The sequence below is a fragment of the Tachyglossus aculeatus genome, chromosome 21 (assembly GCF_015852505.1).
Source record: "Tachyglossus aculeatus isolate mTacAcu1 chromosome 21, mTacAcu1.pri, whole genome shotgun sequence".
In the NCBI taxonomy this organism is placed as follows: domain Eukaryota; kingdom Metazoa; phylum Chordata; class Mammalia; order Monotremata; family Tachyglossidae; genus Tachyglossus; species Tachyglossus aculeatus.
The window spans coordinates 46,730,942-46,748,552 of NC_052086.1; the positions used below are offsets into that span (position 1 = coordinate 46,730,942).

A 17,611-nucleotide genomic window follows, 5' to 3' on the forward strand; every position below is an offset into this window, starting at 1 on the left:
AGTTGATAGACATCATCCCTGCACACAAGAAGCTTACAGTCTAGAGGGGAGGCAGAGAATAAAATGAATTACAGGCAGGGGAAACAGCAGAATATAAGGTTATGGACATAAGTGTTGGGGGGTTGGGGGTAGGGTGAGTACCTAAGTGCTTGGGGAGGTATGGACTCCAGTCTTTAGGTGGTATAGAATGAACGAGTGTGAGGGAAGGGCTTCTAGAGGAGATTTGATTTTAGAAAAGCCTTGAAGATGTGGTTAATGATGGTCTGTTGGATAGGAAGAGGGAGAGAGTTCCAGGCAGGAGGGAGGGCATGAGGAAGGATTGACAGTGAGAGAGAAAAGGTAAGGCTATAGGGTGTAGCCTGGGGTTAGAGGAGTGGAGTGTGCAGGCTGGGTTGTGTAGGGGATCAGTGAGGTAAGATAAGGAGAAGGAGAGCTGATCGAGTGCCTCAGAGACGATGGCAAGGAGTTTCTCTTTGGTGTGATGCTGGCTGGGCAACCATGTGAGGTTTTGGTACACCTGGTGGTTTTCTAGAAAAGCGATCCAGACAGCAGAATGAAGTATGGACTGGAGTGAGGAGAGACAGAAGGCTGGGAAGTCAGTGAGGAGGCTGATGCAGGAGTCAGAGTGGAATAGGATAAGGGCTTTGACCAGTTTGGGTGGGGAGGAAAGGCAGATTCCTCCTGGAGATGTTGTGAAGGTAGAACTGACAGGATTTGGTGGCCGACTGAATAATTTATTGAGCACATGCTCTCTGTCAAGCTCTAAGCTTGTCACTGATTGGGTATGAGGGAATCAGATTAAACACGATCTCAGTCTTCCCTGGGGCTCCCGGGCTCCCCCAGGAGCTCCCAGTCTTCCCTGGGGCTCCGAGGCTCCCCCAGGGGCTCTCTGTCTTCCTCAGGGTTCTCGGCCTCCCCTAAGAGCTCCCAGTCTTTTTTTCTATGTGGAATTCAGGGACAGGGGCTTGGGCGAGAGGGTACCCATTGGGGAATCTTACAAATGATTTCCTCTTCTGCGGCCCAGCCCTGACCCCGGGGCCATGAGGCGAAGCCTGGATGTCATGCTTGCTCGGGTCATGAATGAGTCACTGTCCCACAGGCCGGCTAGGGCTTCTCTGGATGATTGGCAAGGTGCAAATTCGGATGGAAGGCATCTATCACCTCTGCTGCATTTGATTCTCCCAAGCACTTAGCACAGTGCTCTGCACCCAGTGAGTGCTCAATAAATACCACTGACCGATTGATTGATCGATTGACTGGTCAGAGGTGACTTGAACTCTGATTCGCTTGCTGACTTTAAACTAATGGGTGTGGCTGCAGCATGAGAGACTAAGTAAAGGGTGAGGAAGAATTTTCCAAGCCCCATCAGAACAGTGGAGTAGGGGCAGGGGGCGGGGCAGGGATTGAGTATGGAGGGCAGAAAGGAAGTTCTGTGTGCCCCTCCCACCTACAATGGGCCTGGGAGCTGCTTTAGTGTGGAGCAGGGCAGTGGGCCCCAGCCTGCATCGAGATGGGGGGTGGAGGGGGCAGGTGCTGTTCTCCTGGCTAATCCATCTGTTGCCAAAAGACTATGCCCGGGGCATGGGCTGGGAGAAGGAGGAGGAGGGGGAGGCTGTGGAAGAGGAGGAGGAGGGAGAGTAGGTAAAGGAAGAGGAAGAGGAGGCCCCTAGGGCAGTGAGAGAGGAAAGACCATGCAGGAGAACAGGGAGAAGGAAACTGGGCACTGTGGGACAGGGAGAGTTTGGGGGTGCGGCTAAGAGGGCCCATTTTGGTGGCTTCTCATCACGCCAAGCTGGCCACCCGCTGGAAGGATGGGCTTGGGTCAAACTGGAAGTTTCAGAATAGACTGACCCCAGGGAACAGACGAAGGATTAGTAGCCAGGGCTTGGACAAACCTGGAGCCTTGTTGGTTTTATCAGTGTGCCAAGACTTTGCCTGGGATGGGCCTGGTTGCAAGGGCACAATGTGCTTGGTTTGTGAGGCTTTGTAGGAGAGGGAGGTTGACACTACTGGCAGGGTTGGTGAGGGCGGTGCAGTAGGTGCAGCTAGTGAGGTTGGCATGGCTGGTGAAATTGGCACAGCTGGAGAGGTTGGTATGGCTGGAAAGCTTGGTGCAGCTGGTGAGGTTGGTTTGGCTGGTACTGCTTGCTGCTCGCTCTGCGGTGATCCAGACCCTGCCCAGTGCCAAATCCAATGAACACCAAGCGGTGGATTACATTCAGCTGCCATGGAGCTCGTCCTTCCCTCCCCTTCTCTCCCCCCTACCCTCACAAGGACTCATGCACAGGCCCAGCCTCGCTGTGGTCTGGAGGCCTGGCAGTTCTCTCTCCCTGCCAAAGGAAACCTAAATCCAGCCCAGCTCTCCCAGAACTCGGTTCCTGGCATGCAGAGGGGTCCCGGGTTGGAGCAGGTGCCAGCTGGCCAGCCCGTGAGAGCCAGAGGAGAGGCAGGGAGGGACCGCTGGCTGAAGAGCTGGACAGGGAGGCTAGTGGGCCCTGGCCCATGGGTTGAGGCCAGGAGGTGCTCACTGGCCGCTCTGGGGTGGCATTGCAGTCCAACCCCAGTGGCACTGGCACATTTCAGAAGGACCTAGGTTCTAATCCTGACTCTGCCACTTCTCTGCGGTGTGACCTTGGGCAAATCATTCCACTTCTCTTTGCTTCAGTTACCTCATTTGTAAAATGGGGATTACGACTGTGAAACCCATGTGAGACAGGGACTGTGTCCAACCCAGTTACCTTGTATCTACTCCAGCATTTAGTACAGTGCTTGGCATATAGTAAGTGCTTAATGAATACCACTATTATTATTATTATCTCATCACCCTTGGCTACCCACCAGTCCCTGCCTCTTGGATGTATTGTACTGCACCTAAACAATCCTTCTCCCTCTCTTCCCTCCGCCTCGCGCCACCGAGGCTGTGCTGGGAATGCTGGGGCCCAACTGTCTGGCGGGGGGGTAGGGCCGGCTAGTCCTCAGTGGGGGTGAGTTCTGAGGTTGGCTGCTCTGACCCACAGGGCAGAGGGGTCCAATGTCCCGGTTTGCTCTCCCACTCGGCTCCTCGACCTCCACCAGACACCCAACTGCTGACACAGGTGAACACCCAAGGGGAGGGAGGAGGGCCCCACCACATTTCTGAGCCCTCATGGGCACAGAGCCCCCCAGCATATGGAGGTTTGGAAGTGGTGGGAGGAAGCAAGCACCATCCTGGCATCAGAAATTCTGAGGTGCAGGGCTGCCCCACCCACCGAAACCCGGGGTGGCGGCTGAGGTTACTGCACTCGGGCCCGGGATGCCCCGTGTCTTCCCGGCCGTGGGGTGGAAACCCTGGGTGGGGGGGCCCACTCTTCCCGTGGACAGTCAAATGAATCTCCGCCTTCCAGGCCTACTGTGAAGGCTTCGTCTTCACCCCAGAAACACAGCGCGGGAGAGATAGAAAGCTTGTTTTAATTTTATCAAATCGATCTGTACAAAAGTTAGCATTGCTTGGTCAGAAACTAGTGAGACAGAGCAGATGAGTGCCAGCTAAAGTCTTTCAAAACTGTATACCGAAAAATAGATTGCATAAAAATTGCTAATCTCCCCCCCGCAGCAGGAAACAGGCAAAAAAATAATTGTAGAAAAAGGTAGGAAAAGTAGAAAAAGGAAGAAGGAGGAAACTTCTCAAATGCGTTTCGATTTCGCGGAGTGTGAGAAGGCACACAAGTGACAAACAAGTGTTTGGTTGTTCTACGCTCAGCATACAGTGGGGTGTAGGGGGGAGGGCAGGCAAGAGAAACCAGTGAAATGTTAGTCCGACCCGAACTACCCAAACACAGTTGAGTGGGAAGGTTTTAGTTTCACAGCTTGAGGGCGACGGACGTCTGGTCCCTAACACCCCAGGGGGACATGGGCTTCCAGTAACCCCGGAACTCCTGGCTCCCGTCCAGCGGTCAGGCCTGCTCCGGGGAGTCGGGGGGGGGGGGGGGGGGGGGAGCGTCACCCTTCGAGGCTCTTGGAATGGGTGGAGAGGGGGTGAGATCTCCTCGTGGTGAAACCCCCCTGGAAGCGGCCCAGCTGCTCCTGCCCCCTCCCTCTCAGTGTCCAGGCCACCCCTGGACAGAGTGCCCCACAGAGGGCCCGGGCTGGTCCTGGCCCGTCACCCCTCCAGAGCGCTGGTGGTCGGGCAGCTGACCCTCAGGTACAACCTGCCCTCTGCTTGGCTGGCAGGGCGCTGTCGGAGCCACGCTCTGCATCCGACCTCGAGGCACGGCGGCCGGAGGTCGCGTCCCTGCCTCACGATGGGGTTCCGACCTGGACTCTGTCCGAAGTCGACTTTCTGCATGAAGTACAGCACGGAAGACACAGCGATCCAGACCACGAATACACAACTAACGGAGATGTCTTCGCAGCCTCAGAAGAGGCCGGGACCCCGCAACTAAATGTTGCTCGGGGATTCCGGGCCCAGGTCAACTGGAGGCTGTGTCTCCCCAGCGGGTGGCCGGCCGGGCCCCGGGGGTGCCCTCAGCTTCGGCTGCAGCCGCTCGCCAGAGTCCCGCCCCTCTGCCCGCAGAGAAGCCAGTCCAGCATCCGCTTTAGGCCTCCCGGTGGCTGAGGTGGCCCGAGATCGGCCCCTGGTGTCACAGGGGTGGTCCCGGGACCCGGGCCGGAGCCCACGGTGCCCCGTCTGTCGAGGGGCGGGACAAAGGGGGCCCCCCAGCCACACACATCAGTCTCCCTGTGAAGCTCAGTCGGCCCCCAGGCCCACGGTTCTCCGATCCGTCCTCGGCAAGGGGTGCTCGACCCGCACCCGAGACTTGAGGTGGAGGGCTCCCCTCCCCATAGCGGGGTCGCCGCCTAGGGCCGCGTCAGAGTGGTGTAGACGGGCTGGTCCCAGCTGCCGGAGGGGCTGTGGGCGGGAGGCAGCGACAGCCCGTTGAGGATGGGGGTGGCGTACGGGCGGCGGGAGGAGTGGAAGTAGGGGTACTGATAGAGGCCGGAGGGGTAGCCCGGGTACGGGCTGTAGTAGCCGGAGCTCTGCAGGTCGGTGTAGTCGCACTGGGAGCCGGTGAAGGCGGCGGGCGAGGGGGCGGTGGCGACGCAGGCCTGGGCGCTGAAAGAGCCGTAGTCCGAGGGCGCCGGGGAGCCGTGCGGTTGGTCGCTGTAGTGGCTGGGGCTCAGCTGCTCCGTCTTGATGTGCGGCCGCTGCTGGCTCGCTTCCGGGGAGGCCGCGGAGGAGGCGGAGGCCGCGTTCTTGAGCGTCCAGGCGGGCGAGGGCCCGGGCCCCGCGGCGGCCGGGTGCGGGTAGGCCGGCCCGTAGGAGCCCGCCGAGGCGCCGTGGTCCGAGGGCAGGGCCGAGTGGCCGTTGAGGGGGAGGTACTGGTCAAACTCGTGCACGTCGAAGGTCTCCATGTTGTTGATGACCTCGCTGCTCAGCTCCGAGATGTCCACGTTGCTGAAGTCGATGTTCTGGCGGCCGCTGTCCACCAGGCGGCGCCCTTCGGGCTTCAGCTCCGGCTTGCCGCCGGGGTGCTGCTGGACGTCGGTCTTCGGGGTGGTGGGCGGGGTGGGCGGGCCGTGCGCCTGGCCTGCAACAACAGGGCATTTCACGGCTGCCCCGGGGGACCGGGAGGGAGGCAGGGAAGAGGAAGAGAGGAGGAGGAGGAGGAGGAGGAGGAGGGGGAGGAGGAGGAGGGGGAGAAGCAGCAGCAGCAGCAGCAGGGGTACCCGGCTTGCCCGTTTGGTGCCTGGCCTGCAACAACAGGGCATTTCACGGCTGCCCGGGGGACCGGGAGGGAGGCAGGGAAGAGGAAGAGAGGAGGAGGAGGAGGAGGAGGAGGAGGAGGAGGAGGAGGAGGAGGAGGGGGAGAAGCAGCAGCAGCAGCAGGGGTACCCGGCTTGCCCGTTTGGTGCCTGGCCTGCAACAACAGGGCATTTCACGGCTGCCCGGGGGACCGGGAGGGAGGCAGGGAAGAGGAAGAGAGGAGGAGGAGGAGGAGGAGGAGGGGGAGAAGCAGCAGCAGGGGTACCCGGCTTGCCCGTTTGGATGGCGTGCTTTCCTCTGTGACAAAGGTGGCAACCCCCGTTTCTCCTGGAATGGCTTATTGCAATATCACCCGGAAAAAGGACTCTAGATCTTCTCCTCTTACAAGAAGTCCAACGCTCGGCACGTAATAAGAGCTTAAAAGCCCGGGAGTCGGAGGTTGTGGGTTCTAATTCGGTCCCCCGCCACTTGTCAGCTGGGTGACTCTGGCCTAGTCACTTAACTTCTCTGTGCCTCAGTCACCTCAACTGTAAAATGGGGATTAAGACTCCGAGGTCTTTGTTCTCTGTCTCCCCCTTCTAAGACTGTGAGCCCACTGTTGGGTAGGGACTGTCTCTATATGTTGCCAGCTTGTCCTTCCCAAGCGCTTAGCCCAGTGCTCTGCACACAGTAAGCGCTCAATAAATATGATTGATTGATTGATTGATGGAGGTCCACGTGGGGCAACCTGATTAGATTAGACTTGGCACATAGTAAGTTCTTAACAAATACCATCGTCATTATTATTATTATTATTACTACAATTGTGATTCAACTTCAAAAATCAGTGCCGGGCCAGTACAAAGAAGAAAGAAATCATTTCCAGTTTCTCTCCGACAGGGCATTTGAGTGTGCAGTTGGAGGAGGCCAGAGAGCAGCACCGCCGTCGGCATCTGCCAACCTGGCATAGTGACGATTGGGTGGCCTCCGGGTCCCTGCCCGGCTTTGGCCCCACGGCCATGGGAGATCTTCTGCTGTCCTAAGGACAAGCGACCATTTGAGAATTAACCTGCATCTCCTCCATCCCGGCCAGAGCCGGCCCCTCGTTATTTACACAGTAGGCGGACCAAGCTCGTCAATCAGTCAACCAGTTGTATTTATTGAGTGCTGGACGCGGACAGGGCCATGGCACTGACTGCTCACCCCATACGTGCAGAGTGCCACACTGGGCCCTTGGGAGGCCTCAGAGTTGGAAGACCCCCAACCCTACCCCAAAGGAGCGTGCAATCAAGCTGGGGAGACAGATTCCGGACTAATTCACTGCCCAGATGAAGAGGGAAGAGGGGATCGGCACAAGATCGGCAAGCAGCCCAGCCTACTGGAAAGAGCCCAGGCCTGGGAATCAGAGGACCTGGGTTCTAATCCTGGCTCCGTCACTTGCCTGCTGTGTGACCTTGGGCAAATCACTTAACTTTTCTATGCCACAGTGCCCTCCTCATCAGTAAAACAGGGATTCAATCCCTCATCTCCCTCCTACTTAGACTGAGCCCCACGTGGAACGGGGACTGTGTTCGACCTGTCGCTCAATCAGAAGTATTCAGAGCATGGTACTAAGGGCTTGGGCGAGTACTAAACGACATCAATTATCACTGGTATTATTTGGAGTGAAGCTGAGGCTCGCGAGGGCTATCTCGGGTGATGGATGAGGCTCGGGCCTGAGACCCCGGACCCTGCATGTGCAGAAGGGCCGGAATCCTCCCCCCCAACCCGCCGGCGGGTCCGCGACCACGGTGGAGTGGGCCACCGGGGCTGACCTCCCCAGACCCGCTCCCGCCTCCTCGGACTGGCTCCTCGGGGGAGAAGGGGCAGCTCTCGCACCTGGGTGGTCGCCGTGGTGGTGGGCGTCTCCCAGGGCTCCGAGGCCCGCGTCGGCCTTGTACAGCTGAGTGCCCGGAGGGTGGCCGAGCTCGGCCCCGGAGTCGGAGTCGCTCTGGCCTGCCTTGGTGCTCTTGCGCCTCCGCGGTTGGTATTTGTAATCCGGGTGGTCTTTCTTGTGTTGCACCCTGAGCCGCTCGGCTTCCTCCACGAAGGGCCGCTTCTCGTTCTCACTCAGCAGGCTGCCCGCAAACAGACACAGGGGGAGGGAAGCCGGGAAGCCCCGGTCAGGCCCGGCCACCAGGCCCGGCCACCGGGCCGCCCCAGAGCCCCCCGCCTTCCCGGATCTACCCTTCCGACCAAGACAGGCTGCCCCCTTGCCCGGGTCCCCCACAGCTCGGACTAGTAGAAAGAGCACAGGCCTGAGAGTCAGGGGGCCTGGGTTCTAATTCTGCCTCCACCACTTGCCTGCTGTGGGGCCTTGGGTGAGTCACTTCATTTCTCTGGGCCTCAGTTCCTTCATCTGGAAAACGGGGATTTAATACTTGCCATCCTCCCCCTTAGATGGCGAATCCCTTGTGGGACAGGGACTGTGTCTGACCTGATTATTTGTCTCTACCCCAGCGTTTAGAAATCAATCAATCAATCAATCAGTCATATTTACTGAGCACTTACTGTGTGTAGAGCACTGTACTAAGCACTTGGGAAGTCCAAGTTGGCAACATATAGAGACAGTCCCTACCCAACAGTGGGCTCACAGTTTAAAAGGGGGAACAGTGCTTGGCACATAGTATTACTATTAATTGGGCCAAATATTGTTTTTATTATAAACTCTCTCCTGCTCCCTGATGGGCTGCTGCCCATCCTACCCACGGTGAGTAATTGTTTGGCCGTTTCCAGAGTCAGAAGCGACGAGAACCTACTTGTTTCTCTGCCAGCGGCCGGGGGATGCCGAGCACACTCGGAACAGTGTGCTCGGGGTGGCACCCACCCCAGTCTCACTCTAGAACAAGAGCGGTGCAGTGCCGAGCCCAGAGGTGAAGACCCCAGCAGTCTGGGGGTTTTGCTCTAGAAAATAACGGCCCTCGAAGTCTGGATGGTGGGAGAAATGTTTTTAAAAATGATGAATCAAGAATACAGAACAACTGGGCTCCCAGACAGATGCCTCGCTGAGGTCAGGTGCAACGGGGTGCCCTGTGAATGAGGCCGTGCCATCTTCCTGGACTCGTTCCGTGCCCATACGTACACAGGGGGCCGGTGGGCACAGGGGGCTTGTGGGTACAGCCAGCATTCCTATGAAACTCGGCCGCCGCGGCCTGGAGCCAGCCCAGCCACGCTGCGGTCCCAGGCACGGGGCACCACGGAGAACCAGCAGCAGGAGGTTTTTAATGACCCAAGCCCCCTTAAAAGCATTTTTAAAAAGGCAGCTTCCTGCAGGCAGAACGGCTGGCAGGCAGGCAGGACCTCCCACAGGTCAAGGGGCAGAACGGGGGAAGGGATCATCATCAATCGTATTTATTGAGCGCTTACTATGTGCAGAGCACTGTACTGAGCGCTTGGGAAGTACAAATTGGCAACATATAGAGACAGTCCCTACCCAACAGTGGGCTCACAGTCTAAAAGGGGAAGGGGTCCCAAGGAGGAAGAGCGGTCCAACGTGGAGTCGGGATGCAGGAAGGCTTAGCAAGTTCCCGCATCTCTGGTGGCCCTGCTCATTACCCAACGGGGTCCATTCTGCACCTGAGGGTCTCCCCGGGCCCACCTCCCTCCCAATTTGGGCACTGTGCCTTGTGCCAAGGCCGGGGGACCGGCAAGCCGGAGGGGCCACTGGACCGTTTGGGTCCGGTAGCCCAGGGTCGGGGAGAAGGGGAGGCTCGGCCCTGTGGATTCCTGTTGCTGGGGAGCGGGAGAACCGTGAGGAAGGGCAAAGCCGTTCCTCGCCCTTTGATACCAACTCCTCCCACTGGACCAGACAGACTTTCCCGGACCCAGCACTCTCTATTCGGGGCCCAATCCCATTTAAACGGGCCCCAGCTGTTCTCGCAAAAAATTGCTAGGATGAACGTCCCCGGCCCCAAATCGGTCCAAGCAGCTCCCCGAGGTACAGGGCGGGGTCCAGGGGTCTCCGTGTCGGCCGTGGGCGGCAGGGGGTCGGGGCGGGGGGGGGGCTACAGATGGGTCTCGGGGCCCCTGGGACTGGCGGATGGGGCCCCCAAGGGCTGTGGCGGAACCGGCGGTGTCCGCACCATCGTGGCCGGCTGGGGGGGAGGGAGGGAGCAGGACCGGAGCCCGTCTCCGGCCCAGACGGTGGCGGAGTGTCCGCTCTAAGGCCGTCCCATCCCTCTATTCTATTTATTTTATTTTGTTAGTATGTTTGGTTTGGTTCTCTGTCTCCCCCTTCTAGACTGTGAGCCCACTGTTGGGTAGGGAGCATCTCTATATGTTGCCAACTTGCACTTTCCAAGCGCTTAATACAGTGCTCTGCACACAGTAAGCGCTCAATAAATACGATTGATTGATTGATTGAGAGGGCGGGGACCCCCCTCCAGCCCGGCCCTCGGAGGGGAGCCGGCGCTCGCCCCCCCCGCTGCTTCGCACCCTGAAGCAGGGGGTCTTAGCGGCCGGGCCCGGGAGTCGGAGGACGTGGGTTCTAATCCCGCCTCCGCCGCTTGTCTGCTGTGTGACCTCGGGCAAGCCACTTCACTTGGCCGCGCCTCAGTTACCTCGCCTGGCAAATGCGGATTAAGGCCGTGAGCCCCGCGTGGGACAACCCGGTATCCTTGCATCCACCCTAGCGCTTGGCGCAGAGTAAGCGCTTAATCAATCAATCGCATTTATTTTAGACTGTGAACCTTTTAGACTGTGAGCCCACTGTTGGGTAGGGACCGTCTCTATATGTTGCCATCTTGTACTTCCCAAGCGCTTAGTCCAGTGCTGTGCACACAGTAATCGCTCAATAAATACGATTGATTGATTAATTGATTATTGAGCGCTTACTGTGTGCAGAGTTTATTTTATTTTGTTAGTATGTTTGGCTTTGTTCTCTGTCTCCCCCTTTTAGACCGTGAGCCCACTGTTGGGTAGGGACCGTCTCTATATGATGCCGACTTGTACTTTCCAAGCGCTTAGTCCAGTGCTCTGCACACAGTAAGCGCTCCATAAATACGATTGATGATGATGATGCAGAGCACTGGACTAAGCGCTTGGGAAGTCCAAGTTGGCAACATAGAGAGGCAGTCCCTACCCAACAGTGGGCTCACAGTCTAAAAGGGGGAGATATTATTATTATTATTATTATGGTTATCATCTGGCAGACGCAGATGCATCAGAAGCAGCGTGGCTCAGTGGAAAGAGCCCGGGCTTTGGAGTCGGAGGTCACGGGTTCGAATCCCGGCTCCGCCCCAAGTCTGCTGTGTGACCTTGGGCAACTTCTCTGAGCCTCAGTTCCCTCATCTGTAAAAATGGGGGTGAAGACCGCGAGCCCCGCGTGGGACAACTTGATCACCTTGTATCCCCCCCAGCGCTTAGATCAGTGCTCTGCACATAGTAAGCGCTTAACAAATGCCATCCTTATTATTATTGTGGTTATCGCCTGGGCCCCCCCGTCCGTCCGCCCGCCCCGCCCCGCCGCCCACTCACCGCCAGAGCTTGCCCAAGGTCTTGCTGAGCTCTGCGTTGTGCAGGTGCGGGTACTGGTCAGCCAGCTTTCGTCGGGCGGCCTGGGCCCACACCATGAAGGCGTTCATGGGCCGCTTGACGTGCGGCTTGGCCTTGAGGCCTCCGGGCCCGCCGGGGCCGCCCGGGCCCCCGCGGGCGGGCATCGGCACCAGGCTCCAGTCGTAGCCCTTCAGCACCTGCGACACCGCGTCGCGGATGCAGGCCGGGAACCGCTCGTCCGCCGGGACCCCCGACGACGGGCCCCCCGGGCCCCCCCCGTCCTCCTCCTCCCCGTCCTCCTCCTCCCCGTCCTCCTCCCGGCCGGGAGCCCCGGCGCCCCCCGCCCCCGCCCCCGCCCCCGGCGCTCCGCCCCGCCCGGCCCCGCGGGGGGACGGCGGCCCGTCCGAGTCCTCGTCCTCGTCCCCGGCGGGGGCCAGCGAGCCGGGCCGGCCCGCCGGGCTGCACGGCCGCTCCCCGGCCTGGGCGCGCTCCTCCGGCATGGCCAGCATCCCACCCGCCCCGACAAGGGGGGACAAGGACGGAAGGAAGGAAGGAAGGAAGGAAGGAAGGAGGGCGGGCGGCGGGAAGTCACCGATCACGTCTGCGGGGACATCCGACCGCGGGCGCCCGCGCCCGGGGCCGCCCCGCTACTCTTCCCGGAGACCCCGGTCCCGGGCGGCGGAGGCTGCGGGAGGGCGGACGAGGGTCCCCGTGCGGGATGAACTGTCCGGCAACCAACGCGCTCTCTCGGGTCCGGGTCCGAGGCGCGTCCCCGTCCTCGGCTCCGTCCCGGGCCCCGTCCCGATCCCGGTCCCCGATCCCGATCCCGTCCCCGTCCCCGTCCCGGTGCCGGTCCTCGCCCCCGACTCGGCGGCTGGCGGCCAGGCGGCCGCCCCAACTTTCTTTAAGAGGCGGCCGGGGGACACACCCACTCCCTTCCTCGCCATTGGTCCCCGCGCGGGAGCTCATCTACATACAGGGCGGGGGGGAACATACACACACCCACTCCCTTCCTCGCCATTGGTCCCCGCGCGGGAGCTCATCTACATACAGGGCGGGGGAACACACACACCCACTCCCTTCCTCGCCATTGGTCCCCGCGCGGGAGCTCATCTACATAGAAGGCGGGGGTGAGCACACACACACACACACACACACACACACACACACACACACACACACACACACACACACACACACCCCTCCCTTCCTCACCATTGGTCCCCGCGCGGGAGCTCATCTACATACAGGGCGGGGGGAACATACACAAACCCTCTCCCTTGCTCGCCATTGGTCCCCGTGCGGGAGCTCATCTACATAGAGGGCGGGGGGAACACACACACACACACACACACACACTCACACACACACTCCCTTCCTCGCCATTGGTCCCCGCGCGGGAGCTCATCTACATAGAGGGCGGGGGGAACATGCACACACCCTCTCCCTTCCTCGCCATTGGTCCCCGTGCGGGAGCTCATCTACGTAGAGGGCGGGGGGAACGTACACACACACACACACACACACACACACACACACACACACACACACACACACACACACACACACACACACACACACACACACTCTCTCTCTCTCTCTCTCTCTCTCTCTCTCTCTCTCTCTCTCTCTCCCTTCCTCGCCATTGGTCCCCGCGCGGGAGCTCATCTACATAGAGGGCGGGCGACACCCCCTTTCCTTCCTCGCCATTGGCCCCCGCGCGGGACCTCTACTGAGAGCTCACCTCCTCCAGGAGGCCTTCCCACACTGAGCCCCCTCCTTCCTCTCCCCCTCGCCCCCTTTTCCATCCCCCCATCTTACCTCCTTGCCTTCCCCACAGCACCTGTATATATGTTTGTACATATTTATTACTCTATTTATTTATTTTACTTGTACATATCTACTCTATTTTATTTTGTTAGTATGTTTGGTTTTGTTCTCCGTCTCCCCCTTGTAGACTGTGAGCCCGCTGTTGGGTAGGGACTGTCTCTATATGTTGCCAACTTGGACTTCCCAAGCGCTTAGTCCAGTGCTCTGCACACAGTAAGCGCTCCATAAATACGATTGATTGATTGATTGATTGATCTACATAGAGGGCGGGGCAGGGGTCCCTCCTCCCCCCGACTCCTTCCCAGACTGAGCCCCCTCCTTCCTCTCCCCCTCGTCCCCCTCTCCATCCCCCCATCTTACCTCCTTCCCTTCCCCACAGCACCTGTATATATGTTTGTACATATTTATTACTCTATTTATTTATTTATTTATTTTACTTGTACAGATCTATTCTATTTGTTTTATTTTGTTAGTATGTTTGGTTTTGTTCTCCGTCTCCCCCTTTTAGACTGTGAGCCCACTGTTGGGTAGGGACTGTCTCTATATGTTGCCAACTTGGACTTCCCAAGCGCTTAGTCCAGTGCTCTGCACACAGTAAGCGCTCAATAAATACGATTGATAGATTGATTGATTGATTGATTGATTGATTGATTGAGTCCTGGAGGAGCAGGACGAGCCGCAGCAGCAGCCGCAGCCGCAGCAGCAGCAGCAGCAGGAGCTCCCGCCCGTCCCCTCCCCTCCCCTCCCTCTCCTTCCCGCTCCCCGGTTCCCGGCTCCCCGCTCCCTGCTCCCCGCTCCCCGATTCCCCGCTCCCCTCCCGCCAAAGTTTGGCCGTTGCGAGGAGCGGGGCGGCTCCGGCCGGGACGGAGCTGCCCCCTGGTAGAAGCTTCCCGGGCCCGGGCGGCCACCGGGAGGTTCGGGCCCCGCGGATCCAGTCTCCTCCTTCTCCTCCCGTTCGGGAGCCGGGAGTTTTCCGACCGGGCTGGGGGGTCTCGGGGCCTGGCCGGGCTGCCCCGTCCGGGGGGACCGGACCCTGGGGGCTTGCTACCAGTGGCTACCAATCAATCTGCAAATCAGGCAGAAACTCCCCACCCTGGGCTTCCAGGCTGTCCATCCATCCCCTCGCCCCCTCCTCCCTCACCTCCCTTCTCTCCTTCTCCAGCCCAGCCCGCACCCTCCGCTCCTCTGCCACCGCTGATCTCCTCACCGGGCCTCGCTCTCGCCTGTCCCGCCGTCGACCCCCGGCCCATGATGTCCTCCCCCGGGCCTGGAATGCCCCCAATCCCTCTGCCCACCCGCCAAGCTAGCTCTCTTCCTCCCTTCAAGGCCCTACTGAGAGCTCACCTCCTCCAGGAGGCCTTCCCAGACTGAGCCCCTTCCTTCCTCTCCCCCTCGTCCCCTTCTCCATCCCCCCATCTTACCTCCTTCCCTTCCCCACAGCACCTGTATATATGTATATATGTTTGTACATATTTATTACTCTATTTATTTATTTTACTTGTACATATCTATTCTATTTATTTTATTTTGTTAGTATGTTTGGTTTTGTTCTCTGTCTCCCCCTTTTAGACTGTGAGCCCACTGTTGGGTAGGGACTGTCTCTATATGTTGCCAACTTGGACTTCCCAAGCGCTTAGTACAGTGCTCTGCACACAGTAAGCGCTCAATAAATACGATTGATTGATTGATTGCGCGGAGGGGGGTGGAGGGGGCGAGCACCTGCTGGGGTGGAGTGAGGTGAGGTGGTGGAGGGGGTTGGGGGGCTGGAGGGGGTCCGGCAGCACGGCGTAGTGGCTAGAGCTCGGGCCTGGGAATCAGAAGGTCGTGGTTTCTAATCCCGGCTCTGCCACTTGAAGCAGCGTGGCTCGATGGAAAGAGCACGGGCTTTGGAGTCAGGGGTCAGGGGTTCAAGTCCCAGCTCTGCCACTTGTCAGCTGTGTGACTTTGGACAAGTCACTTCACTTTTCTGGGCCTCAGTTGCCTCATCTGTAAAATGGGGATGAAGACTGTGAGCCCCTTGGGGCAACCTGATCACTTTGTAACCTCCCCAGCGCTTGGAACAGTGCTTTGCATATAGTAAGCGCTTAATAAATGCCATTATTTATTAATATTATTATTATTTTTCTGCTGTGTGACCTTGGGCGAATCAGACTGAGCCCCCTTTTTCCTCTCCTCCTCCCCATCCCCCCCACCCTACCTCCTTCCCCTCCCCACAGCACCTGTATATATGTTTGTACAGGTTTATCACTCTATTTATTTTACTTGTACAAATTTACTATTCTATTTATTTTGTTCATGATGTGCATTTAGCTTTAACTCTATTTATTCTGACGACTTGACACCTGTTCACATGTTTTGTTTTGTTGTCTGTCTCCCCCTTCTAGACTGTGTGCCCACTGTTGGGTAGGGACCATCTCTATATGTTGCCAACTTGTACTTCCCAAGCACTTAGTACAGTGCTGTGCACACAGTAAGCGCTCAATAAATACGATTGATTGATTGATTGATTCCCAAGCGCTTAGTACAGTGCTCTGCACACAGTAAGCGCTCAATAAATATGATTGAATGAATGAATTTATTACTCTATTTTACTTGTACATATTTACTATTATATTTATTTTGTTAATGATGTGCATCTATTTCTATTTATTCTGATGACACCTGTCCACATGTTTTGTTGTCTGTCTCCCCCTTCTAGACTGTCAGCCTGTTGTTGGGTAGGGACCGTCTCTAGATGTTGCCAACTTGTACTTCCCAAGTGCTTAGTACAGTGCTCTGCACACAGTAAGCGCTCAATAAATATGATTGAATGAATGAATGAATGAATCACTTCACTTCTCTGGGCCTCAGTTCCCTCATCTGTAAAATGGGGATCGAGCCTGGGAGCCCTATGTGGGACAGTGACTGTGTCCAACCCGATCTGCTTGTATTCACCCCAGTGCTTAGTGCAGTGCCTTGCACATTGTTATGCGCTTAACAAATACCATAATAATAATCATTATTATTATTGGAGGGGTGTCCTCTGGGGGAGCGTTGGAGAGGCTGGCGGGGTCGGGGGTGGCTTGAGTGAATACCATAGTTATTATTTGGTCCTCGCAGGGAAGGCGTGGCAGGGGCGGCCTAGCTGGGCTCGCCTTTGGGGTCCGTGGTCCCGGGCCCCGGGGGGCGGAGGAGGCCGTGTCTGGGTGGCCCCCGCCTGAGCCCGAGTGGCGGAGACCCCTCGGGCGTGGGAGCAGCCGGTCCTGGGCTCCCCCACGGCGGGCAGGGTGGGCAGGGTGATGGTGAGGCGGCAAGGACCAGGCCGCTTGGAAAGCAGCGTGGCTTAGTGGAAAGAGCACGGGCTTTGGAGTCAGAGGTCGTGAGTTCTAATCCCGACTCCGCCACTTGTCAGCTGTGTGAATTTGGGCAAATCACTTAACTTCTCTGTTCCTCAGTTACCTCATCTGTAAAATGGGGAATTAAGACTGTGAGCCCTATGTGGGACAACCCGATTACCTTGTATCCCCCCAGCGCTTTACACATAGTAAGCGCTTAACAAATGCCATCATTATTATTGAAAGGGTATACTAGAGTAAGTAGAAACTATCCCTGTCCTCGAGGCATTTACAGTGTATCAGGAGAGATGGATATTAAAATTACAGTAGGGAGAAGCAACATGTACCAAAATGTACATGTTGTACAGATAATGTAAAATGTTCATTCATTTAGTCGTATTTATTGAGCTCTTACTGTGTGCAGAGCTCTATACTAAGCGCTTGGAAAGTACAATTTGCCAACAGGTAGAGACAATCTCTACCCCACAACGGGCTCACAGCCTAGAAATGGGGAGACAGACAACAAAACAAAACAAATAGGCATCAATAGCAACAGAATGTTGTGTGTGTGTGTTGTGGGGGGGGGGCAGGTGTACCTAAGTGCTTAGGAAGTAGGGACTCCAGTGCAGAGGTAGTGGAATTGTGTGGGAATAGGGTGGGGGGAGATGAGAAATTTGTCAGGAGAAGCTTCCTGGAGGAGATATAATGATAATAATGTATATATGGTACTTGTTATAAGTGTGCTTACTGCGTGCCCTCACTGTACTAAGTGCTGGGGTAGACACAAGGTTTGGCCCAGTTCCTGTCTCTTGTAAGGCCCACAATTTAAGGTAGGAAGGGGTGGGATTTAGTCCCTAGTTTACAGATGGGGACTGTATGTGACCCCTGAACCTACTTACTCATTATGCCTCAATCTATTCCATCTCGCTGCCGACCTCTTACTCGCGTCCCGCCTCTGGCCTGGAACACCCTCCCTCTTCATATCAGACACACAATGACTCTCCCCACCTTCAAAGCCTTATTGAAGGCACATCTCCTAGAGACCTTCCCTAAGTCCTCATTTCCCTCCTCCCACTCCTTTCTGCCTTGCCCTTGGATTTGGATTTGCACCCTTTATTCATCCCTCCCTCAGCCCCACAGCACTTATGCACGTATCCATAATTTATTCATTTTAATGTCTGTCTCCCCCTCTAGACTGTAAGCTCGTTGTGGG

At 57.4% G+C, this 17,611-nt stretch overlaps 1 protein-coding gene across 1 annotated transcript; it reads right to left on the reverse strand.

Moving 5' to 3' along the window:
• Positions 1-3,965: 3,965 nt before the first annotated feature.
• On the reverse strand, positions 3,966-12,066 carry SOX8 (SRY-box transcription factor 8). The gene is made up of 4 exons (XM_038762771.1): positions 11,635-12,066; positions 11,237-11,535; positions 7,601-7,839; positions 3,966-5,567 (listed from the first exon to the last, which is right to left on the reverse strand). Exons 1-4 carry the CDS (start codon positions 11,761-11,763, stop codon positions 4,837-4,839), a joined length of 1,398 nt encoding a protein of 465 aa, XP_038618699.1. The 5' UTR covers positions 11,764-12,066; the 3' UTR covers positions 3,966-4,836.
• Between the last annotated feature and the right edge of the window lie 5,545 nt (positions 12,067-17,611).